Source organism: Cygnus olor, chromosome 2, assembly GCF_009769625.2.
Source record: "Cygnus olor isolate bCygOlo1 chromosome 2, bCygOlo1.pri.v2, whole genome shotgun sequence".
In the NCBI taxonomy this organism is placed as follows: Eukaryota; Metazoa; Chordata; class Aves; order Anseriformes; family Anatidae; genus Cygnus; species Cygnus olor.
In genome coordinates, this window is record NC_049170.1 from 7,026,494 (window position 1) to 7,051,405 (window position 24,912).

Here is a 24,912-nt window from a genome sequence, read left to right on the forward strand (position 1 = left end):
AGGCAGGACAGCTCTGCAGCACGCCTGACTGGCCCCAGCACTGAGGGAAAAGAAAGAAATGTTTTCAAAAGTGTATGTTTGTTTTTCCATGTTCCAGCCGTTCTTTGCTGCTGTGCTTCCGCAGACGGCTAAATCCCCTCCAAACACGAATAACAACCGGACAGTTATCTGTAAATGCCACATGTTTATTAGTCCATTCTAAAAAGGAATTACAGCATTTTTATCTTGCCGTAGTACAGAATAAATAAAGCCATAAAAATAAAAACATGTGGTTAGCTATTTTTGTACTGGTTCTACAAAGAGTTATATCTGCAAATAGAAAAATATAAGAACCCTTGTTTATTCATGGCTCAGTGGTTATCAGAAAGGAATGAACCTGGAAAAAGACTGGGAGAAGTACCCTCGACTTCAACTGCTTAGCGACGCTGCCAGCAAACCAAGGCCCGGCGTAACCGCATAAGGAGGGAAGATGACAAACCTAGTGCTCTTTCCCCCAGCACCCAATAAATCTTCCTGTTCTGCCTCAAAAACACGCTTAAAAAAACATGCTCAAAACACCCCGTGGATAGAAGGAACACCTTTTCCCCATGAGGACAGCCAGGCTGCCCACGGAGGTTGTGCAGCCGTAGAGGCGATGCCCGCTGACCAGCTTCCAGCCCCGGCCGTGCCGAGGCCCGTCCCAGACGCACATAAGGAGTTTCCCGTCTGGGAAACTGCGCCTGGGGAAAAACAGGTGGTTGGCAGCGTGCGCGCCCCTGGCAGCACACGCGAGATGCACACGAAGCCACTGAGGCTTCCTTTGCTGGAGCGTGAGATCTTAAAGGAGGAACCCACGAGGCTGTTGGGAGGACAACTTGCTGTGCCTTGGCAATTGGCCTTGGTCCAAAAGGTCTGAGGTGTGGATTGTTCGCTCATTTAGCGATTTAATCTCTGCCCTGATACGCTCAACTTCCCAGAGAGGCGTCCAGTCTACTTGAAACTCCTCCCTGCTAGGCCGTATCCTCTGTCTGATCAGCAAAAAAAACTGAGCCAAAGGTCAGCCTTGATAGTTGAACTTGTAGTCAGGCTGCAAGGCACCTTCACTTTCTACATTCAGCTGAACAGAGGGCACGTGAACAGGCGACAGGAACGGGAGGAAACGCTTCTCATTAGATACCAGACAGGCGGAAGCGTGCAACACCTCTGTGCCAGAGAAAATTGGAAAAAAAAGCAGTCATAAATCAAGTCCTTAATTACACACCCAGCACAGAGACATCACCTGACCCCCCCGCAGCCCCTCCTGCCCCCAGTACTGCTCAGCTGAGAGTCAGCTGGAGGGGCGGCCTGACTTGAGTCCATCTGTCAGTCCCAGAGAATCAGTCCCGGCTTCTAAAAGGTTCAAGCAAAGCAGTTTCCCATCTCTTCCCAAGTTCCGGGTTACGTGGACACAGTGGTGCAGAAAACAAAAGGTTCAGCTTTGGTCACCGATGAGAAGTCCCTTCCGGACAGTCACATTAATTCAACGGTCTCGTGGTCGCCGTTCTCTTGCTGTACCATACAGCCGACTTTGTTGTTGAAAAGCCGAGACAGGCTTCCCTTCTGAGAGCTCCTGCCCTGCGCAGACCTCTCCTTCTTCAAGCGCCGCTTGTTTCTCTTGCATATTCCCCGGATGTCCCAAATCCTTAGCGTGCCGTCGTGGGAAGCCGTGTACAGCAACTCGTTGTGGATCTGCAACAACAGGGTCACACAGCATCAAACTGTACGGCTCAGAACGAGCACGATCAAAAATCAGAGCGAACGCAGCTTGAACCGATCCTTAAGACCCGATAGCTCATTGCAAGAGGCAGTATAAATTATCATGAAAGCTGCTGAAGTGGGATGAGATGTTACCAAGTCAGGCTTCGTTTCTCAGCCGCTTCCCAGAGCCATAAAATATAAACAGCAAGAGTTATTTATAACTTAAATCTACCAGAAAAGCAATGGGGAGCTAACTTCTTAGTGTCAGAGTAGGATGGAGCTGGGAATTTCTGTGCTGGTTTCAGACTGCTGGTTTTGAAGATGAAGCTGAAGGCAGCACCAAAATCAGCACCGGTGGGTGGGTCAGGAATTGCTCTCCTTACCACCTCCCTTCTTCCTCTGCAGTACACAATCTGCACAATTCCCCCTCTGAAACCTTTTGTTCTTGCAAACCTCCAGAAATTTAACCTCAACGCCCGCCTGTAGTTTAGGTTCCTCAATGCAACATTTGCTCCGTTGGCAGTGTTCCCAGTTGTCCCCTCATCCCCAGAAGAAAGCCATCGGTCTTGTTCATCCTCCCCTTCCTGGTCTCGTTCATCCTCTCCCTTCCTGTGTCTGCTGGCCTGCCAAAATGCTCGTGGTCTCCCTGCATGGGCACCGAGCGCCACACGAGCCCTGCACGCAGCCCCCGTCCCCACCGCAGCCCTACCTAGCACACCAGTTCAGATTAAGGTCGCCACTTCTCAGTCCTCTCCCTTCCCGGGATGTTTTGCCCTTGGGAATTAAATTACAAAAAAGTACAGAGGCAAGCTCTGCTCGCGTCAGTGCTGTAAAGTGATTCCCGCAGTTGTTACCCAACTTCACCTGCACCCAGGTGACCGTCTGCTACAAACCCAAACTGCTCAACATCCAAGCATTTGCAGTTTAAGACCAGCTAGCCACGTGCTAATGCAGAAAAAACATACAAGAGGAGCATATTCACAAGTACGTACGCTTGGGATCAGCTCCAACAGGAATTTCATCCCCTCTCATTTTTCTTTCGACCTTCAGCCTGCCAGAAACGCTGACTCGCTGAAGAGTCTCACGCTCTTCATTAAAATCCTCATCCTGTACTCGGCTTGTACCGAGATCCCCATGTGGGGAAATGTGGATCTCACAAAGCACCCAGGGATTCAAACTTTCCCTCCAGGACTCCTTGCAGCGTAACTTAAACCACAAAACTGGTCTTAGCACAGCCCGCAAGGATTACTAACTTCCCCACTTTTAAACCAAAATGCCTGTAGCCCTTGAGGACGTGCGTGCAACTTTTGAAGGGCTTCAATAACTTCCAGAACATTTTTAACCCAGCAGCAGAGACTCTTCCATTTGTCTGGTGGGAGGTGGACCACATATCAATATAGAGCTGCTCTGTCATCTTCATACCTATAGAAAAATATATCCCGGAGGCAGTATTTTATATAGGGTTTTATAAGGTTTCGCTTATCCTCCCTGGAGCTTTTCTAAAATTGCACGGGGAATGTTTGAGTCTGTCACGCTTCATCTTATCCCAGCACAACGTCACAGAGAGAACAGCCACACCAGCTCATGGAATCAACGGGGGAGAAATCAGAAGTTAAATCCCGGCAAAGAAACCCCTTTGGTACCTGGATGCAGTTGATGATGAACTTGTGTCCTCGGAAGATCTTCTGCAGGACGCCGCTCCTGGAATTGAAAGCTCTCGCACAGGCATCACCGCTTCCTGTGAACACTGCAAAGCAACCACACGGCGTGGCACGCGGCCAGGCGTGAGCGGCCACGTAACGCCAGCTCACACCAGTTCACAAACCTTCCCGAAACCAGTTCACAAAGGACCGGGGCCTATCGTCATTTGGCCTGAGCCTCTTCTCTGGTAGAGCAAGTTCTGACCATTTTCATTTCAGCCCCCTGCATGCCTGACTTCATTTGTATTTTTCAAGCACCAAACTCCCTACACACATCAGCATTTCACTCTGCACATACTTCAGATATCTATTTCTGCTCTTCTTTGCCATGAACATTTCCCTGCCTAAACACGCCTCACTAATTCTAAGCAGGCAATTTATCTCAAGTGTGGTTTCAAGGCTTTCCTCTAAGCCTTCCCTTTGTTTTACCGTAGCTATTTCCCATTCTGATCGTATGAATTTGGCCCTAGCTTCATCGTTTTACAAACCTTATTTTCCCCCCATTTTCAACCAGAAGCTTACTACCCATAGCAGGGCTGTCTCTGTCGAAATACCACAGTTAGATCTGGTCTCGGAGGTGAGCAGCAGGTGCAGGCAGCTTTACAAGAAGCTTTATAAACTCTTTCAGCGTAAACTTTCTTCAGCTAAATCCTGCAGCTTAGGGTCTTTGCAAGCAGCAGAACCTTTAAGCGACTCAAGGCCTAGGCTATACCCTGTTTCGGTACAGCACAGAACTATTTGAGGATTTGGGCCATAACTCTTCCATTCTAGGTGCTAGATATCGTAAATGTGCTGCCAGATTTGTGTTTTTAAACTAAATTAAGCACGAGCAGGGATTTTGACTGAGGATCAGGTTTCCGCAGGGTATCTTAACATGCTCAGAGAACAATTTCTCAGCTCTTCAGGAGCTTCATTGCTGCAGCCAGAAAGCGTAAGGCAGTATTGAATATTTAGGCTGTGTACTCAGCATTATTCCCCAAAGGGAGCACATCTGCATGCTTTAAGGGTTACAAACTGTCCTCATGAACACTTACTTTCCCTTCACTTACCCCAAATTCCTTGAGTTTATCTAGAGATAAAAATTTCAGATGTGCAAAAAGCAACATACTCACTGCTCCCCGCCTTTCATGTCTCTGCAAAAGCCACTAGCGTGCAAAGACTTTTACAAAACCGAAATGCCTGAAAACAGATTTATATTTTGGGAGAAGCTGGGCAATGAATTCCTAAATAGATGTGAAAAAATTAACACATGGTAAATTCGGGGCTACAGTCAGAGATGAGAACAGGCTACCTACTGCCACCAGCTTTTCAACTTCAAATTAAACAGCAGGAGGCTGGGTACTTCGGGGTACACCTTCAAGAAACATCTGGATATGGAAAAATCAGCCTCATTTTATGTGGGCCTACATAAACTCAGTTGCCAACACAATCCTGAAAAAGCATTCGTCCCATTCTGCAAAGCAGTAACAACAATGTAAAGCACAGAACCAGATTTATTTTTTCAGTGCTCAGAAATCTCTGAATACCTACTACACACACACACACACACACACACACACACACATACACAGAGTAAGAACCAGTTAAGAGTTGTTTTCGCTGTGCAGCTGTCAGTTTATTTCAGCTATCAGGAGTTTGCTTTTGACAAAACACCCTTTACGTCTTTTGAACTGTCACTCTAGATTTAGGGAGCTTCTCTGCAGCTCCGAGTTTTAAAGCAGAGCTGTTGATGTAACCCAGATTCGGCATTTAAATATATGGTTATATATGCACCTCTGTGAAACAAGCAAGCAATTAATATATAAAAATAACTATTCATTTTTATATTTTACTTCAATTTCACAGTATCTTGGGAGGGTGGACAGGTTTTAAACATTCCCTTGGGAATTTTGTGTCATGAAAAAAAAAAAAACTGAATTAAATTTTAAATGACCGCGCACATACTGCAGAGAGAAATAACCAAGACAATATCATTAAGTAAATGAAGCTAGGAACAAGCTTTAACATTCCCCATGCTATTAATTACAGAAGCATACTGAGGAAAGCCACTAGAAACATATTCTGATTATTTTAGGCTTAGTTCTCAGATCTGTCTGGCCTCCCTATGTGATATAAAGCCATTTAGGAAACACATGTATATTTTTCCTGCCCTCCTTTGACTGAATTTTCTTATTTACACTGTGAAATCTTTTTGGCAACAAGCCTGTGGGTACTGATCAGATAGCAAGCAAAAAAAAAATGAGATCTTCTAAAAGAAAATTACCACTTCTCAGCTGAGATTCTTTCCATATTCTAGGGCAGGTGCACATGCGACAGAAACCATAACAAAGTTAATTTATCTCGAAGTATTTTCTCTACGTTTTCGAAAAGCAGAGAATGCCCACACAGTGCCCATCTGTCCCAGGTGAGCAGCTCGAATTTCAAGCTACATTACCTCTAATATTTGGTATCGAGTGCATATGCCCTGAATCACTTACTTACACCGTATCTAATAGTCGTGTTTCAATCGCAATTGCAGCTACTATAGAATTGCCTTACTGTAACACAACCAATCACAGTATATAAATTCATTTTTAGGGGGAAATTTCCTCTTTCAAGAATTAAAATGCATCTGGATTATTATTCGGTCACACCCCTACATTTTTCCATGACATGTATTCCACCCTTCAAATGCAAGGATTCAATTTGCCCTGTTTGACACCTTTAGTATTTTTGCATTTGATTTAAAAATGAGATCTTAACTAACACTATGCACACTTCTCTCACACTATCAGGATGTTCTTCACAGGTCTGACTAAATGCAGCAACACTGCCTGCATTTTGAGAGACTGTGAGGGAAACGCAGCGATGTGTACGGCAGGGACAGGGCGTGGGGCTGAGGGGGAAGAGAAAGAAAGCTGCAGGGTTGGTGGGGGTGGCCCCAGATGATTAAACTTCTGTCTGAGCCCGACTTTCTTTAGGATGGTTTTACGGAGCCTGGTCAGGTCTGTACTTGTTGTCTCCTGTCTCCTCAGTAAGGATTCCTCGCTGGACCAGGCCACCAGTAGCTCAGCACAGTTATCTTGGTTTTGGGTACTCTCGATGAGTTCAATGTTTTGGTTCATATTGGTTTAAAGGGTGAAAACAAAACAAAGGAAAAAAGAAAGAACACTGTTTTCCAGTGTTCTTCCTGGATTAAAATTTCAGGTTCATTTCCCCTGCCCCACCTGTATGCATCTTTGAGCAATAATAACTTTGCAGCATAGGCTCGGACCCCTTTCCCTTCCATTTCAGCCTTTTAGCCACCTGCACAAGTTTAAATCAGCAGCAACTAGAGCACGGGGCGGTTCTGGGAGCTGAAATTAACCATCAGTTATGATTAACTATTTTAACGGAGGCTGGTAGTGCTGTGGGTCTACTATTAAAAGGAAGGCCAAAAAAACAGGGCTTGCCTGTTAAAAATCTAAGTCTACCTATGGGCTTGGTTTCGTGGTAAGTTTCCAAACACAATTAAGAAATCAGTTCAGTTACTGGATTATGAGTGTGGTCAGATATTCGGCCACATCAAACAGCCCATTTATCACCATCATACCAATAATCTTCCAAAAGAGATACTAAGGCCCAATATTGACCATTCACTTGGTCTTACGTGTCGGTTGCATAGCTGAAGTACAGAAATCACAAGCTCTGCAATTTCTCCATTAGCTTAGGACAGGTATTCCTTCACTGGGTGATGTGGATGGCAGAGAAATACTTGCTTGGGAAGTGAATGAAGGCTCATCAAGTCTGATGTCAGTGGCAGAAGAAGAACGGGCTGATAAAAGCAGGGGCATAGGCTTGCAACCCAAACCCTGAAGCGCGTCGATGACATGCAGAGGGAAAGCCAGCCAGGAGAGGGATTTAAAGAGATTTCTTGGTCAGAATATGTTATGTCAACAAGAGACGGTTATGCAAAGACACCACTGTTATCAGAGCAGTGAAGGCAGGGAAGCTGAGTCCCAAGCATTCGTAAGAAGGCAAGCAAGAGCTAGAGCAGAAAGGTAGTTTGGGGAACAACTACATGGAGGAAGGCAGATTAAGGGAAAAGGATTTGTGGAAAATGAGTCTTTGAGACGGTCAGGGTGTGAACGGGAACCCTACCTGTTAGAACGAAGCAGCGAGGACTTGAGATGTGGTTCTGGTTTAGGACAATCCCTTACGCAGTGCTGGCAGAGGCAGGCACAGGGCTGTGCATCCAGCAGCAGCACTTAGTGTCCACAAACTAGCAGCAGAAGCAGACTGACAGACGTCAGACCGGTGAGGCCAAAGCGTGGCTGCACAAACAGCCCCCAGACAGCTCTGGATCCAAGCCACTTCCCTTCCTAACAGAAATAAAGCAGCTGCCCCTTCACATGCCGGAAGAGGGAGGTGAAAAACGGAGGGAAGATCTAAGCTTCTCACACCGAGCAGCGCAGCAGAGTGTGATACTGCACACAAAACATGCTGGAGCTGAAAAAAGTGACAGTTTCACAAGCCTTCGCAGTTACAGTATCCTCTATTAACAATCTTTGATCAAAGACAAACATCCAAAAGGAGACAGGGGATTGCTGAACATAGGAAAGGCAACTTACAGATCCCAGCGTGGTATTTCAAAGTGCTAACGCTGTGCTTGTGAGCCTTGTACGTTTGGATTCGCTCCCCAGTGTCTACTAACCAGCACTTCACTGTCCTGTCCGCGCTTCCTGAATACAAGTGCCGATTCACTAGCTGAAGGGAAGAGAAAAAAACATCAGCAATAGTCTCTCAGGCCTGCTTGTGAGAGAGCTGCACCGAAGTGACTCATCTGAAGTCACGGCTTCTGACTGAACAGCCTCAAAAAAGGAAAAAAAAAAACAAAAAAAAAAACAAAAAAAACACCTGCATGGTAGTTTCTGCAGAGCGTAGCTGACAAGAACACTTAATTAAAACACTTTGTTTTAATTAAAACAAAAACCCCAGAACAATCTCGAGTAACGAAAAATGTAAATTAAAAATACATTTCCACCCAACATAAACCAGAGAATAACAGGATCGCTCTGCACAAGGTCAACATTTGGAAACGCTAACTCTTCAACGGGTCTTGTGCCTTTGTTTCCAGAAGTCTTTTTGGACCGTTATCTAGAGATTAGATGATTAACTATTCTCACACAGGTTTCTAAACATCTTCAAACAGGTTCTCTTCTGCTGTGAGCGTAGAGCAAGCCTGCCTATAAAACCCAAAGAACGGCACTTCGTGGATGGCCGTCATCCTCCACACTGTGTGAGCTCACCAGCGAACGAGGTTGGTTTTTCCTTTCCACGCAGACACGGCAGAGGATGGCAAAGGGAAGGACTGCAGGAGGGAAACTGAGACAGCGAGAACGTTACTGACCTGTGCAAGGCTATAAAACTAGCTGGTACACACCAACCAACTATCCGAACCTCCCAAAGCCTGGCAGCTTCGCAGGGAAACCCTTTGGCACAAAGAAAAAAAACTTGTATTCAATGTTCAACTACGGAAGATGAACCGAAGGCTTGAACAGCCACCGTTCTGCGGAGCTGTGAGCCCAGGCAGAGAGCTGGCCCAACACCTGAAGGCAGGAGGACGAAGGCAGCCAGTCGGACACGTGTTCTCAGAGTAACCCTTCGAGGTTGTAGCAATTTGGTTCAAAGGCAGAGAGAGCCAGGAGGGAGAATCCCAACTCCCCAGAGAAACAGGATTCACGTAAGGAGTAACACCACCCCGGTTCCCCTCCTCATGCACAGATCAGAAGGCTCAAAGTGGCGAGCAGAGCACTGACCCCTGAGGCTCCCCAGACACCTCCAGGAAAGCAACTGGACCTGGGTCTTGCTCCGAGGTCACTTTTAAGGGGCTGGTTCATCCACCACCTTGCATTATCGTAAACGCTCAGTCTCCGCTCTTTACGTGCTGTTTCTGCCAGGTTGAAATGTTTTTCGCCCTCTCCCATCTCCATCCCCACTCCCAAAAGGCGTCGTTCCTGAACGGTGTCAAAAATGAGCGGAGCTTGGCCCAGGGGCAGTTTGCAGAGCTAACGTCAGGGGGCTGTAAAACACACGCGCTGTTAAAAGCCAGCAGTAGTCTGAAGTGTCACATCCTATTACTTCTCAGCTGTTTCAGCAATGGCATTAATACCACGTCTCCACCAGGGAAGAGAAGGAACGACCGGCTGAGACCTGTAACAGCCAGCCCGAGGAAGGGAACCTGACCCTTAATTTCCAGGCTCGACCCGAACGGGCAGGAAGAACATTGTCTGATGGCACCTGCCGAATGCAAGAGGTTGTTTTGAGCCGAGATCCTGCCGGGTTGTTCTTGGCCAGGTCACTACATTTTTTTTTTTCCAGACATCTTGCTTGCAGAACAGGGGAAAAGAGCAGGTGACAGCCTCCTGCAGGTAAGTGCCACGCGGCGTTAGGTCGCGCCGCTTGATTTCCACCTTGAGGTGGGTGTACAAATGCTGAAGTGAAACAGAACGGCAGCACCGTGCCCAGATTTTCCTCTTCGATAGATATAAAACTCTTCTGAATGACCTGGGCTTACCCAGGTCATTTGCAGCACTGGGATCACAAGAGCTGTAAAAGCTTCTGAGGCACAGAAGGCGATGAAGACAGTTGCTGAGCCAGCCACCTCTCCAAACCCAAAGCCTCCGAGCCACCCAGGCGGCCCTGTGAGTGCCTGTACACCTCCCTCCCACTCGCCAGTTTAAGCAGGTGAGCACAGCAGCAACAAGGATTCTCAGCAGAGGCTGGGAACCGAAATACCATCGGGTTGAACAGCCCACTGGATGTCACAGACCAAGCCTGCGGCAACACCAACAGCAAAACCGTGGTGTTTGTAAAATGCAGAGCATGAAGTAGCTGTTAGTGGGGAAACCTAGCAAGAGCCATAGCTCAGGGTGAAGACGCAAATCAGACCCACCACCAGCAGTACGATGCGGGCATCTCCATCTAAATGGATGTAGATACTTACAGCTAAGATGGCTCCCTACAGTCACTGCAGCCTAGGGCACGACTCGCCTCATCCTGAAGCGGATATCTGAAACAGTTTGTACCTTAAAACTGGGTATTTTGTCCCTGGACAAGGAAGGCTGCAGCCTTCTCAGCTGTAGCCATCTGTATCCAACTTCTTCTGCAAGGGCCAGGAAGCATTACGCGCCTCCGGGCAGCTGTGATGGGCATCAGTGCCTGCAACTGCCCAAGAGAATACACGAAACCAGCTGGGATGCTCTCTGAAAAGAGCAAGACAGAGGCACCAGCCCAATCTGACCCGTGTCAAGGCAGCGTTTTTACTCCAGAGCTTGCTTTCAGAGCTTGCATCCAAAAGATGTGGTTATCCCCAGTGCAGACACAGCCTACGGGGGGCATTTAATCCAGACCCCGATGGACTGCAGACTACAGAGCATGCTGACTTCTTCACCAGAAGGCAAGACCATGCTGTAGCTTCGATGGGGGCCAGGCCTCCCCGGTGCCACAAGTGGCACCCCATTTTGTGTCCGGGTAGCCGGGTGCGCTCATTTTCAGCAAATACTTGTGGGCTTACAACCCTCCGTCACAAACTACCAGGCCTTTTCCCTCCCCTCATCCCAAAGGCTCCAAAACCCATACCCAATTCCCTATCCCCGGCCCTATTCTTAGTGAAGAATTTAACTTCCTTATGATTTAAAAGGAAAAATGTAAAATTTTACCCAATAGATTTTCCGAATGTACCCCAGCCTGTCAACTATTGGTTTCAAAACGATCAGGAGAAAGACTTACACGTTCTAATCTGCAAGTGCCTGGAGAAGCAGTGATATTTTCAGAGCTGTATTTCCCTTGGCTGGCTTTTAAGCCCTTTGTTCCCTTTGGCTAAGAGCCCAACAAAGTTCCGGACGAGGCAAAGCATGGCAAGGCAAGGCAAGGCCACCTGTAGCAGAGCACACAGCACCCAAGGGATTCGCAGCTCGGATACTAGCAAGCTGAGTGGGCATTTCAAACCCAAGGAGCTTCACAAGAATAAATAAATAAAAAAAAAAGCTGATGACAATCAGATGCCCGGTTTTAAAGCCTGAGCCAGACAGAGGGAAAAAAAAAAAAAATCACTGCGTTGATATCTGTAATTCTGGACTGTTCGTTTTTCCTCGTTACTTTGAGGGACTTTGCTTTGCACCAGATGCAACCCAGACACCATAAGGAAGGAAATTCGTCTTAGTCCTTAGGCCAAGGTCCTGGAGGTGTACTGCTCCATGAAGAAGTTCAGTCAGACCGGCCTTTAAGCTGCAGTGGCAAAATACAGGTTGCAAACACCAAAGCTGTTACAGGTTTTACTTTAAAAATGCTTATTTTATGCAACCCTGCTGTTGGTGGCAGCCCCTAGACACGCCACAGCTCAAGCAAACAGCAAACCAAGGGCTGGTCTCTCAAGGCAGTCCCAACCCTATTGCTCCACAGGCTTGGCTGAACTGAATACTTGCCACAGCTTAAGACAATTTCCACCTGTATGAATGCCAACAGCACAGCAGCAGAACTGTTTAGCAGGTATTTCAACCCGCAGCTTACAGGAACGGACTTTGCTCTCCCTGTTGTGTCTCCCTAAATTGTGTGAGACACAATTCAGCCCCCGTCCAAGGAGAGGCAATGAGCTCACCGGTCAGATTTGGGCACGTCCTCTTTCCGAAGACCAGGGCGCTCAGACCGGCTGCCAGGAACTCGAGTTCACGTTGACCCCGTTTCCCACTGCCAGCTCTTCCTCTTCGTGGGGGTCGGCGTTCCTACAACCTGTCAGCCGGGTCTTCTGTTCACAGCTGCTTCTAAGTTAGAAATCACCAACTTGGAGCAGCCTCAAGTTACAACTATGCGAGCCTTCAGCCGAGTTAGACTTTCAGGATCCCATTCAAACCACATTCATTTTAATGAGCTAAAGAACTCCCTGTGGGCAAGGGATTGGTTCTTTTTTGTTTGTTTTTGTTTTGTTTTTTAACTGAGAATCCATCTAGAGTGAGCTCTCTGGTCTGGCTGTTAAAGAGCGTTTTTCGACTTCAGTGCAGTGCAAAGCAATGGTCCTAGAAACACGACCCTTTTCTAAAGGTGCTGTACACCTTCAGATCTCCCTAATTTGTATCTTCACCCTCTGATGAATGATGCAATGAATTACAAAACGTACATGCACTTCATTCAGTTGATGTGACCAGGAAAACAATTCTGTCCCTGTGATCACAACAGTTAAGCGCACAAACGGAGTTCAGGCAATGGCTTTGCTCGAAGCATTCTTTTCTCCTAGCCAGCTCTAAGAGACAACCAAAGGGAATGCTCCCAACAAAGGATCTCTTGCAGGAAAACCAGAAGCAAGTCCTTGCCCGCTCTTGTTCATTTAAAACTCCTTTTGCAATTCTCATCCTCGTCGGAACGTTCACTGCAGCGTCCAAGCTAAATACCAAGCTGGATCGTTTTCTTTCTGCCAGCTTCTGGCAGCACAACTTTTACAAATACTCGGTCTGAACAATCAGCAAATGACCAAGCAATCCTTGTGACCGATTTGCAAAACTGCTTTGGAGGCATTTAGAACAACATACACAAGGAAATATTTAGGCCAGGGTTACTGCAGACGGCCGCGTTAAGGAAAAGCAAAATCGATTATTAATTACAAATAGCAGGGCTCTGAATTTTTTAAGTGGAAGAAGCGGAACGAGCTGCGTGATTCCTCTCAGCCCACCCTTGCTTCTTCCCCGTTGCTTCCTACAAAACCTCGCCGCTGGCTCTCGGACGGAGAGGGAGCACGCAGAACAGCTGCTGGGCCTCGCCTGCCAAGCTCTCGACGCGCTGCGGGAGAGCAGAGCTCTGGCTGCCGCGCTGCCGGTTACCTCGCCTGACTGCCTGAGCACAGGCTGCCCCAGCACCGAGCTCGGACGCAATCCTCGCAGCAGGCAGGAAGTCTTCTGGGAAAACGTTGTCAGTCGAAGCAAGAGAAGTGGCAGGAGAGGAAGCTGGTACCTGCAGCAGAACGATGCGGGGGGCACAGCGCGTGCAGGACCTTCAGCCGGGACAGGACAAGGAAAATGGGAACGGCTCACTCTGTTCACTGCATCCTCCAGGATCACCGAGGAGAGGGGAAAAAGGAGAGCTAAAAGCTAACCAGGGCTTTCTCTCCTGCCGTGCTAGTTTAGAATATTCAGGCTCCTCTAATCCATGCACCTAAAGGATCTCAGAGCGACTGAGGAACGTTCAAAACCCAAAAGTACCCGTGGTATCACCTCTCTGCTCTCCATACAGCAGCCCTGCAGGAAGCAAGGTGGAAAACACAAGCGTGCTTTGTGGTATCTACCCAGAAAGGCCCCTCCAGCAAGCTCCACTCACACTACAGAAAGGCTACTGGTATTTACTGGAAAGCAATGGGAACAGCCCAGACCTAATTTCAGCAGTTCAGAGCATCCCGGGGCACTCCCGGTAACAACAGCGCATTTTAAAGTTGGGGAAAAATACAGTCTCGATATCCAAACTTTCCCTGTCCTCTGGCCAAAGTCATTTTTGCAAACTTTTTGAAAGGTCAGCCTCCCTTCGGAACCTTAATTTGCAAAAATAAAATGAAAATAAGTACATTTTGCCCCGTCGGTCTCTTCACACAAGCATATACCAGCTGGTGAGGAGGTAACAACCGCCTTTAATTGCTGGTACCAGCTCCGCTCCTCCAGGACAGGGGAGTAAAAATCTGGTGTAATTAGCAGCTCACTCCTCTACCCCGAAGAAACTGAATTACTGCCAGTAATTAAAACTGCTGGCTACCGGGAGTGACTCACAACTACCTCCCAGCCCTTCCTGGCCCACTGTGTGAAAAATGCTACTGCTAACTCACTGACACAGATTGCAACACTGACACAAAGAAGCCCTGGGCAAAGAAGGCTCCAAAAGCTTCGGGAGAACAAAAAGTCATTAGAACAAAGAGCAAAGCAAACAAACAAAAAGGAAAAAAAAAAAAAGGAAGAAAAAAAAAATAAAACACACACACCTCTGTTCAGGAAGTTTCCCTTCTGTTGTACCATCTTTGTATGGATTCTGGTGACTGACCCCTTTACAAAAGGCTGAAAATCCCACGTGGGCCGCACGGAGAGGCAGCCAAGCGGAACAGAAGGGCTCGTGTTGAACCCAGTACGAAAGAGGAAGGAATTAGGAAAGATCGACGGGCTGAAGCTATTCAACAGGGACTGTTCAAGCTGGGGTAGGGTTTAGAGGCCTTAAAACTGAAGGCTCTCTGCGGGGCAGCGTGTACCCAGCTGGACTCTTCCAGCCTCAGACACCAACCGGCGATCGGAGCGGCTCCCAGTCACTCACAGCTCCGGGAAGAGGATTTGGCCAGGAGCGCTGCCAGCACAGCCTTGGCAGCAGCGGCCCTCGTCTACCCCGAATTGTTCAGGTTTGCCAAATAGATCTTTTGGGTCTGCCTTTCTTCTCTCCTACGAGAAGCTGTGTTTGTTTAAAGCCATTGTTTAACTCCGTGCTCACAAGCAGAGGAGCACTGCTCATTCTTGGGCATTCAAAGAGTGTAATTGAATTTCCCAGGCTTCTGGGAGAGGGTCAAGCCAGTTTTGTCTAACAATTTCAGCGAGAGCCCAATTAAATTAAAGCAAGCTCTGTCGTTGCTAGTCTGTGCCTGGGAGAAGGGCAGCAATTAAACAGCAAAACATAGCGTGACACTAGGAACAGCAACAGCTTTACTTGAGCATCCTCAAAATACATTACCACGGTATCTCAGGACCAAGCTATAACACCCAAGCAAGACAAACGCTACTCCAGGACATCACAATTTAGTTCTTTTTTCCTTTCTAAGACTGAAGGAAAAGAGAATTCCTTCAGTACCACTGGGTTTTCAGTCCGTTAGTGTCGGCTGTGACCATCTTCTTTAGAAACAAAGGCAACTTTTATTGAACAGCTATTAAAAACAGACACTGCAGCCTCCCTAAAGGAAAAGCTGGTAGGGCCACAAACAACAAGAGCAGTGAGAAAACTGTTGTCTGACGGAAGTTAATATGACGCATCTATTCAAAAACATTTAGGTTTACTTACCTAAAATTAAGTTACAGACCATCATTCACCTCCTTTAAACACTCCATTAATATTTTCTGGTGAATAACTGACTTTACAGGACAAGTACGTGTTCAGTGGTTCCCCTTTTCCTTCTTCATCTCCTTAACCCCCTTCCCTCCCCTCCAACATTATCAAACTTGGCAACATTCACCAGACAAATACTACAAACAGAAAAATAAGGTACAGTTTTTCAAGTCACACTAATTTTTCACCCCCCCTTTCCCTCACTATTTCTGATTTCTCTCCCCCAAGCTCCATTTCTCTTTTCCATTTTCCTTGCCCGTTCTCCTGTTTGGCCATCTCCTTCTCAGAATATGTTTGCGTGGTTTTAAAAGCAGGATTTCCTTCAGCTTTATGCTCTCCTATTATCTCTTGCCCATAACTTTGGGTTGGTTTTTGGTGTTTTGTCCTTTTTTTTTGGAAGGTATCTGGTTTACTCTGATTTTTACCCTCCCCTTTATAAGTTATCCATCCCTGTGTTTGGGGGACAGGGCTCAGGTTAAGTTTCTTCGAAGTCTGGTGAACACAGACCCTACACAACCCTACTCAGAAGAACAGTGCTCCCTGCTAATCTCACACAAATTGTGGGATCTAGGAGGCTTTGAATAGATACTGAGGTAGAAATTAGACCAAGACAACCACTAGAAGCCAAGAGGACACCAGAACGTGTTTTAGAGAAAGAAGTTGTTCCAAGACTGCAGAGCACGATTATTTTGTTATTACGTGAATGTTTTACGCTCACCATTTATAACCTGTCTCAGAAGAGCGTCTCTGTGAATGAAAGAGCCAACTGAGGCCCACACGATTAGGATAAGGACACCCCCTTCCAGTGGCTCTTGACAAGGCCTCCATTCTTACCTCTAGACAAATTATGGATCCTTGATGCTCTTTGAACACTTTCAACTGCTCACCAGTGACAATGTTCCACGTTCGGATGGTGTAATCCGTGCTGCCAGAAAACAGCTCCCTGTTTGGTGCGTCAAGTATAAGGCATAAGACAGCCCCAGTGTGTCCCAGCAGAGTCTGGTAACAGCGCCCGCTGGACACCCACCAGACCTTAACAGTGCAGTCCGTGCTACCTGTCACCAGGAGGTCTCTGCTCACTTTCTCCTCCTCTTCCTCCTCCTCCTCCTCCTCTTCGAGGACATCCTTGGAGGAGTAGTGAGCTAGAGTCAGGACACAGTTCCGATGGCCCCGGAATTCCTGGATTTGTTTCTCCTTGTCCACACTCCAGCAGCGGGCTGTCCTGTCATAGGAGCCACTAAACAGATAGTCTTTGGCAACCAGGATCCTGTCAAAAATAACGTCTATATGTATTAGCGCTATCACTCTTTTGACATAATCTTATTTTTGTCACAATTTGAGTTCCAAGCACACTGAAGTTAGGAAGAGTAGCATGAACACAACACATCTGACTCCGATTCAGCCTCTGTTTCAAACACATTATTTATGAACAGACATTTTTCTACACTTCCCAGGTTTTACTTTTGAAAAGTAACACCCCTTATTCACGTACACCAACGTGGATATTTTTGCCCTGTAGCACTGCAGCTCTGAGTGTCTGTTTTTCTATGGTCTTTCCCAGCAGCACTAATACTTTTCGTGAGTTATACGTGCCAATTAACAGATATTAATTTGTTAGGGGCAGAGTGGGGTCGGGTTGTGTTGTGGTTTTTCTGTGTGTTCTTGTAGTTGGCAGTGGGTTTTTGTTTTTGTTTTTACAAGAAAAATGATTTTTCTTGATAAGTACCTATTAGTATTTCTTTACAAATAATTACTTATAAACTGACCTACGAAAATCGCTTGGAATTAAAATACAAAATACATTCCAAGAACCTGAACTGTAACTAATGGTGTAGAAATACAAACATATTTCCATCAACAGATAGAGAGTGCAGAAAAAAATAAATTGTACAGCTAATTTCTCATACTGCAGGATCTTAAAAAAGGTAGAGCAAGAGCACCCCACTTCTAACAGCAAACTAGAGATTGCAGCTCAAGCATTCAGCTTACTGGGCCTCCGCAATAACGAGCTGTAGCTGCACAAACACGTAACGGATAAGAGAACAATCTCTGCGGTTCACATTTCCCAACTGGAGATAGGGAACATTATAACCTATCTCCTTTGTCAGCTGAGTTTGGTCCTCTGGAATCTTTCAAACTGGCAACAAAGACTTATGAATAGGGAACACATTTCCCCATTTGCTGATTCAAGCAAAATCAGGCCAGTGCCAAAACACAGACAGAGCCAGCTCTCCTATTTACAGGATCCAGCTACACATTGTATGTGTTTTGTGTTCAGTAAAGAACAAAAAACACACATTAAAAAAAAAAAAAAATCAATCTTTGACTGCTCTGTTTGTGATTAATTAAAACCATCCCAACTATTGAGGGGCACTTTACAACCAGCTGATCAGTCATGCACAATCAGCTTAACACTAAACTTCATTTGCACGAGCAGGAATAGTAACTGCAGAAACAGCCCCGACTTTATCCTTCTCAGTGACTCAAAGGCTTGACGTGATGTTTTTACATCTATTTATCAGAAGCATCTGTTATCAATTGAATAATTTCTTGTGGACTTTCATTCCTAGCACTGGATTCAATTCCCCTGCCGTGTGCCTTTCATTTCTCTCCTATCTGCTGTCTGTGGATGTGTCAGCACTGTTGCTAGGAAAACTAATCATTACAGCACAGAACACGTGTAGCTTGCACTCAAAGGTTTACACAACCTATTTTATTAGCGCAGTAATGGAAAGTTGCAGTAAAACGACAACACGCGTGATAACAGATTACAGGAACACAATGGAAGAACTCCATGGAACCAACCTGTTAACAATTGAGGTGTGTCCTCGGTAAATGGCCAGGCACTGGCCTGTCACCACGTCCCACTTCCGAATGGTATGGTCGGCGCTGCACGTGAAGGCAGCCTCGTTTTCTAAGTGGCAGAAGGTGATGTAGCTTTCGTGTCCTAGGAACAAGAACAGAGATACAGAAATCCAATCATAGCGTACGCAGGCAGGGCAGACTAGGTGTGTTCTTCAGCTTAACTAAAAATATGGGAAACAAACAGACTAAAGCCCTAGTTTTAAATGCACAATCACGTTTTTCACATTTCAGGATTTGTGTAAAACACAACGTGTTTAATTAACAGTAGAAAACTCTGCTTCATTGATATAAGGATCAAGTGAAAGAGTAAAACAGTACAGTTCCACCAGTCAGGCAGCTCATATCATTTTATAAAAGCATAATGAGCTGAATTAGTATCGGTATAATAAAATTTAGACTACTGGAGTTTAAAACACATTTTGAAAAGGGGAGTGGGGGCTGTTTGTTTGTTTTAAACAAAAAAAAAATGCTTTTGATTTCTTCTTCTGGTCAGGAAAAAAAGGCTGCATTTCAACCCAGCCTATTGATTGTCAGGACACAAACAACAATCCTAAACTAAATCACAAAACTATGAAAAAAGGAGGAGACGTGAGCCTTACCAGCAAGTTTAGTTTCACTGTCCAAGCAGAATGAAACGCAAACAAAACAAAAAAAACATAACTAATAAAATGTCAACCAGTAGTTTCCCCATTAGGAATGATAACATGAGTGAAAACACAGTTTTCAAAACATCAGTATACTTTTAGGAAACGACACAGAAAGAAAGAATAAGAGCAGAATTATTTATACAGTAATCAGAGTATGTTGGGAATTTACTGTTACAATAGACAGAACCGCTACACTAAAATTGCACGCTGAAAAATACGGTAATGGTAGTGAAGAGGAATCTATATTGCAACCCGAGGCTTCTGTTGCTGCTTAGCAAGATGTGCCATTGTTTTATGAAACGTACTGCATTTAAAACCACCTTAGGATCTGGGGCCCAGCCTTGTCCAAGATCTCTTGTGTGAAATATTGTCACCTATCTAGGTAACTGATGAGACAGTTACCTAGACTTTACCTCTTACACTTTTTCATTTCTATATATTCAGACTAAGTTTTCAGACCAGAACTGTTTCTTCTGAAGTGTCACAAGAGAGCCCCAGACTTTGGCTGAAGCCAGTAGGCCTTACTGGGATTTAGAAAAGACAAAGGTATAAAAAGGACAAGCGTGACTAAAGGGAGGGAAGCGGACAAAGACACTAGAAAAACAGATCAGTGTTATACAATCAAGATACTAAAGAACTGAGGGAAAGCAGACTGTCCAGTAAAACACTTAGGTTCGCTGACTGCAAAAATGTGATTTTGTTAAAATTCCTGTACTTCAAGAAATCAGCAAATCAGAAGCCACATTACAAACACACAGTCTTGTTTTCTCTTAAGCAAATTCACCAGATGTCAAAAATTAAACAGGCCTGTAAGTAGGACTGTAAGTAAACTATACCCATCCTCATATTACTTGAAAACTTTTTGCAAAGCAGCTTAAACGGGGCAGGTTTCAACCACTGGCATTTTTCTTGCAGCAGCTTCTAATCGTGCTCTTAGAAGATCAAAACAGCATTTTGGTTACTGAAATAAAGTCTGTCAGTCAGATTTTAACCATCGATACTACTTGAGCCACACAAAGGATGCCAAAACCCCCTGTGGCAGACAAGGTCTGGTGATGGTCTGGTCAAAAGCAGCCACCACAGAAGTCTTGTCAGTTATGTTGTGGTGGAAGCTTGAAGCTGTGCTACAGATACAGGTTGATTAGTAATTATAGCTTTTATAATATGAATTTACCCAAGAATTGTGTGAGTGCATAGATATAAAATACATACAATTATCTGATTCAACTGACAGGTCACAAACCATCTATCCAACCTTCTTTAAAGTTTACCCCCAAATCTAGCAGTTCACAGCCAGATTCTGAATATTATCCAATATACTCATCTTTCTAGTCAAAAGTTAACGAGTGCTTTAAATGGATTTCTAATCCTTAAAAGCAAATGCAGTGAGTTTTCCAGGAGACAGAACTATGGCAGGATGTGGGGGAAAAGACAATACTCTATCATTAAAAACAAGCATACAAACTAACAAAAAAAAAAAACAAACAATGTTTATTTTTGGAAGAAAAAAGGATCAGAAATTCCAAATGTAAGAGCTTCCTTTTTTTCCCCCTGTTTTAAGAGAAAAAGAAAACGAGTGAGTGAGAATACAAACACAATCTTTGGTCCACAGTGTGACCCTTGCATGACTGTGTTCTGCAGAGCTTTTCCCTTCTTTTTAATTACTCAGATGTTAGTCTAAGGACAATAAATTTTGTTAATAATGCAAAAACAATTTAGAATGAAAAAGCCCCGCAATTAACATTTCTGTGTCGAATGTAAAGTTCTGTGGGGAAAAAAATATCTTACTTATTAAAGTTTCTTTCCAGAAACTTTAGTTTCTAGGTCAAAAGCTTCTAAATAAAGATCATCTGAAAAATGAGAAGATTAAAAGGACAAAAAAAATAGAGAGACAATAATAAGAAGTCAAGATTTCATCAGGTTGTAAAACAGAAGGCTTCTGGAAAGAGACAGAAGTTAAACTGCTGCGTTCCACACCCTGAGATAAAAGGATCCATGCCTTCAGTAGTGCTGGTAACCTGTTTTGGGTTGCAAGAGCTTCTGCTTAACGTTACTGCAACCAACCCTCAGAAAAGCACAGAACAAAACAAGCATGATTTTGGCTGCACAGCAGGCAGCAGGGACTGAAAGAGACCCGAACACGCTGTGTGGCCTGTCCCAGGCTCCAGCCTCGAAAAGCAGGCTAAAAGCAACCGCCGTACCTTGGAAGTGGCCGTGGCACTGGCTGTCGGCCGTGCTCCAGAGCCGCGCGGTGCCATCCTCGCTCCCCGTGAGCAGGCGCTGCCCGTCGGGGCTGAGGCTCAGCCAGTTGATGCCTCCTTGGTGATCTGCGCAGACCTTCACGGCGGAGCCGCTGTTCCCCATCCCGGCAGAGGCAGCAGAGGCTCGGGGTCAGCTCATGGGCGCTGGGCAGCCCCCTGGCACTGCCGTGGGCCTCCAGCTGTCTCCCACCGACCAACTTCAGCCATTACCTCGACTCCGAAAAAAATCAGCCGGGTAGTCCTGACTCCTGCATGGGGACACAGAGAGGGGAGATAAGGATGCGCTGAATCCCATAACCTCCCCCATGGACACATCGCTGCCTCAGGCAGGATGCGGTCAGGTTCTCGAGCACCCCGTTCTCCACAGAAAGCCCTACCGTGGAAGATGGGTTTCCAACCACTCGTGCACCTTCTCCGTGGGCATCCAAGCCCCTGGGAGAGGACCAAGCCCTCCCAGCCCCGCAGTGTGGGCACTTGGAGCCCTGTGCTGAGGCAGTGGGGCACGCTTCTTCTTTTTAAACCACCTCAAGGCTGAAGAGGAGACGCCTCCGAGCAGGGGGGGACCCAACCCCACGCAGCTCACAGCGCCCAAAGGCGCCGCCTGTCCCCGTCTCCCTCGTCCCCCCCAGCTCCACGGCCACCACAAGCTCACCTCAGAGACCCCCCAGCCCTCCTCGCCATCCCTCCCACACGACCCCCGGCATCTCCGCCCCGGGCTCGGCTCTTTGCGAGGGGAACGGAGCCGGGGGGGGGGGGGCGGATCAGCTCCGGCAGGACGATCTGCTCTCACCCTCCAGCGGGAAGAGGGAACCCCCTCCCCCGGCTCCGGCTGGGTTTTTTGAGGGGGTCAGAGGGGAAAAAACAACGGAGGCACTGCCCGGGGGGGAAGAGGGAAGGGCTCCCCCCGGCGCCCCGCTGCCGCCGTGCCCCCCTCAGGCCACCCCGGGGTGGGTCCCCGGCGCCGGCTCTCCCTCCATGTTAGAGCCGCTTCCCCCCGGGCGGGAACCGCGGCCTCTCCCCGGCCCAGTGCCGCTTCCTCGGAGCTCCCTCTTTGTGCTCCCGGCACGGCAGCCCCCTTTTTTCAAGAAAAAGAGGCACACCCCCAAAAAATAGAGGCGCCCCAAAGCCCCCTCCCCGCCTCCCCCCGGGGCTGAAGCCGCCCCTTACCTCTCCTTCCAGTCACCCGGCGCTGAGGGGGAAGAGTCGCCGGGGCGGGAGGGTCGTTCCCAGCTGGGACCCTGTAATGACCGCCCTAAAACCGAACGGATCCGACAGCCCCCCCGACCGCACACACCCGCCGAGTCCCCGGGCTCGTCCTCGGGGGGAGGCAGCGCTTCCTGCGGCACGTTTCGCCCCCTCAGGCTGCCTCCCGGCTCCGCGGCGCGGCTGCGCCATTCCCCCCGCCTCAGGGCGACCCCGGGGGGGCAGCGGCCCCGCCGCGGGCTCCCCGGAGGGCAGCCGCGGTTCTTTTCCTCCTTCCCCTTCCGAATGGCTCCAGCCCTCAGTTCCCTCAGCCCCCTGTCCCCTTCCCCGTGCTGCCGAGCCGGGGGCTGGCTTTGAGGGAAGCCATCGCCTTTTGTTCCTCCTCTCGGCCCCCCCCCCCCGCCTTCCCCGAGGACCAGCTGAGGTTGGGCTTCTCCTCACGGGAGCCACAAACATCCACATCTTCCTCGGAGCTTTTGGGGCTGTTTCTCGTTTAACATGGTCCCTCACCCTCTCTGACCCATGGGTAAGCCAGGCTGGCTGCAGAGCCCCTGGCTTCGTCCAGCCCCAAAGTGGGATGTGGGGTGGTGGGGTGGGGATGCTACAAAATGGGGCTCCGCTGTGTCAGGAGCAATACAAAACAAAGATAGGAAGGGTCCCATCCCACCACAACGTAATTAAATGTACAAAAGATAAGCCCATCAGGCGGAGAAGGTGATAAGAGCTCCCAGCAAGGCAGTGGTGGGGATCAGACAGGGATCCTGTTGCCCAAACTAGTCAGCTATGAAATGGGCAGCTGAGGAACCCGTGCTACTAAAAGCACACCTGCAAGGTAGGATATGTAGCAAAACCCACTTTTCTTGTCTCCCACTCCATTTAATCAGAGAAGCACCGTTTCATGTCAAGTCACTAACCTTGAAATGGGCCCGCCGGCTCCATTTCAGGCTGTCATGTTCAATGTAGAGGTTCACCAGACATTGAACAAGACAGCGGCCCCACTCCTGCATGATGTATTTCAGTGCGTGGGCTGTACAGAAATGCATGCATTAAATGGATACTTAATGGGATATTTTATTTTGCACAGCGCATTCTGACAGACATGGAACAGAGCTAATACGTCCCGCCCAACACCAACACGAGATGGTCCTGATTCTGCTGCCGGCTGTAACCACACAACCATGGGGAGGCTCACTGGAGATGCAGCTGCAAATCTGAGTTTTGTGTGGCACGTTGTCGCAGGCCAGCCCCTTTCTGAAGGCATACCCTTCTGCACCATCCCTAGGATGAACGCTGTGCACTCAAGAAAGTAGCCAGTAACTTTTGGTGTGAGACATGAGCACTGGATTTCTTCCCTCCTGGATTTCTTCCCTCTGAAAATCACATTATCCGTGGAAAGATTTTTTTTTGGATATGTCGGCCTGGGAATCGGCTGCTCTCAGGGAGTGTCCCTCACCATCTGCTCGTACATCTGTCAAATCCACTCACAAACCACTGCCCGGAGTCCCTCTTTGGGAAACTGTAGGATAGATTAGCACTCCTTTTTGTTTTCCTGTGCTGCAATGATGTGAACACAAGGGAAAATTCAGATGGAAGGGGTATTTTGTTAGGTGGAAGGCAGGTACGGACATTTTAAACATACACATTTTAAATCTCCAGGGGAGGCTGAGCTGCAGGGGAAACCCTTGGCCACAGCTCAGGAGGCCGTGCATTGACTGCAGGAGCCTGTGGGAATAGAGGTTGTGCTGTTCCCTCCCCCTTTTTTTAAAAGCCCTTTTAAGGTTTTTTGTTATTATTTCAGATGAGTATTTCCCTCCTGTGGTGACTGTTGAAAGAATCTGAGCTTTCGAACATTTTCATGAATATTTATTCATTTTCTTGGGATTTTTAATATTCTTTTTCTATGATTTTAATCTGCTTGAATTTCAGATTATGTTTCTTTATTACATTTGTATACTCCTTTTTCGTTTTTAATTGTCATGAGGAAGGCAAAATAAAATTATCAGCTGTTTGATTTTGCTCTTCAGGGCCCAGATCCTGCAATGAATCCTTCTTCATCCAGACACACAAGGATGGGCAAGCACAAAACTTAGTGTTGCTGGTATACATTTCATTTGTCAGTCTCCAACAATTTTCTGTTAGCTATTTACATAAATATAGATATTTGCATACACAGCTGCTCCTGTAACATCCAGATAAATATAAACCTTTGAGAAGGCATCTAGATGTTTATGTCTAGATTCGTACTACATGATTTGAGGGATCCCATGGCTATTGCTAAGTTTAGAGCCAAGTTGTTTAAACTCTTTTACCAGTTACCAAGGAGAGGCAAGTGCCTTCTGAATAAAGGATTTAGAGTTCATTTACATTGTCTTTTGGAAGGGGAGGGGATACTTCTTCTCCTTCCACATGGACGATGCTATGGTTCCAATATGAGCAGGTTCTTAATTC

General features: G+C 46.9%; 1 protein-coding gene across 5 annotated transcripts; it reads right to left on the reverse strand.

Moving 5' to 3' along the window:
• Positions 1 to 164: 164 nt before the first annotated feature.
• WDR86 (WD repeat domain 86) lies at positions 165 to 22,852 on the reverse strand. Of its 5 annotated transcripts, none has more exons than XM_040546733.1 (7): positions 22,556 to 22,850; positions 21,202 to 21,509; positions 18,294 to 18,435; positions 16,323 to 16,755; positions 8,006 to 8,141; positions 3,360 to 3,463; positions 165 to 1,707 (listed from the first exon to the last, which is right to left on the reverse strand). In XM_040546733.1, exons 2-7 carry the CDS (start codon positions 21,362 to 21,364, stop codon positions 1,489 to 1,491), a joined length of 1,197 nt encoding a protein of 398 aa, XP_040402667.1. In that variant the 5' UTR covers positions 21,365 to 21,509; positions 22,556 to 22,850; the 3' UTR covers positions 165 to 1,488. The 5 variants fall into 5 exon arrangements, with proteins under 5 accessions (XP_040402667.1, XP_040402663.1, XP_040402666.1 ...); XM_040546729.1 differs by having other exon boundaries at positions 22,429 to 22,850; XM_040546732.1 differs by lacking the exon at positions 22,556 to 22,850 and adding an exon at positions 22,052 to 22,281.
• Between the last annotated feature and the right edge of the window lie 2,060 nt (positions 22,853 to 24,912).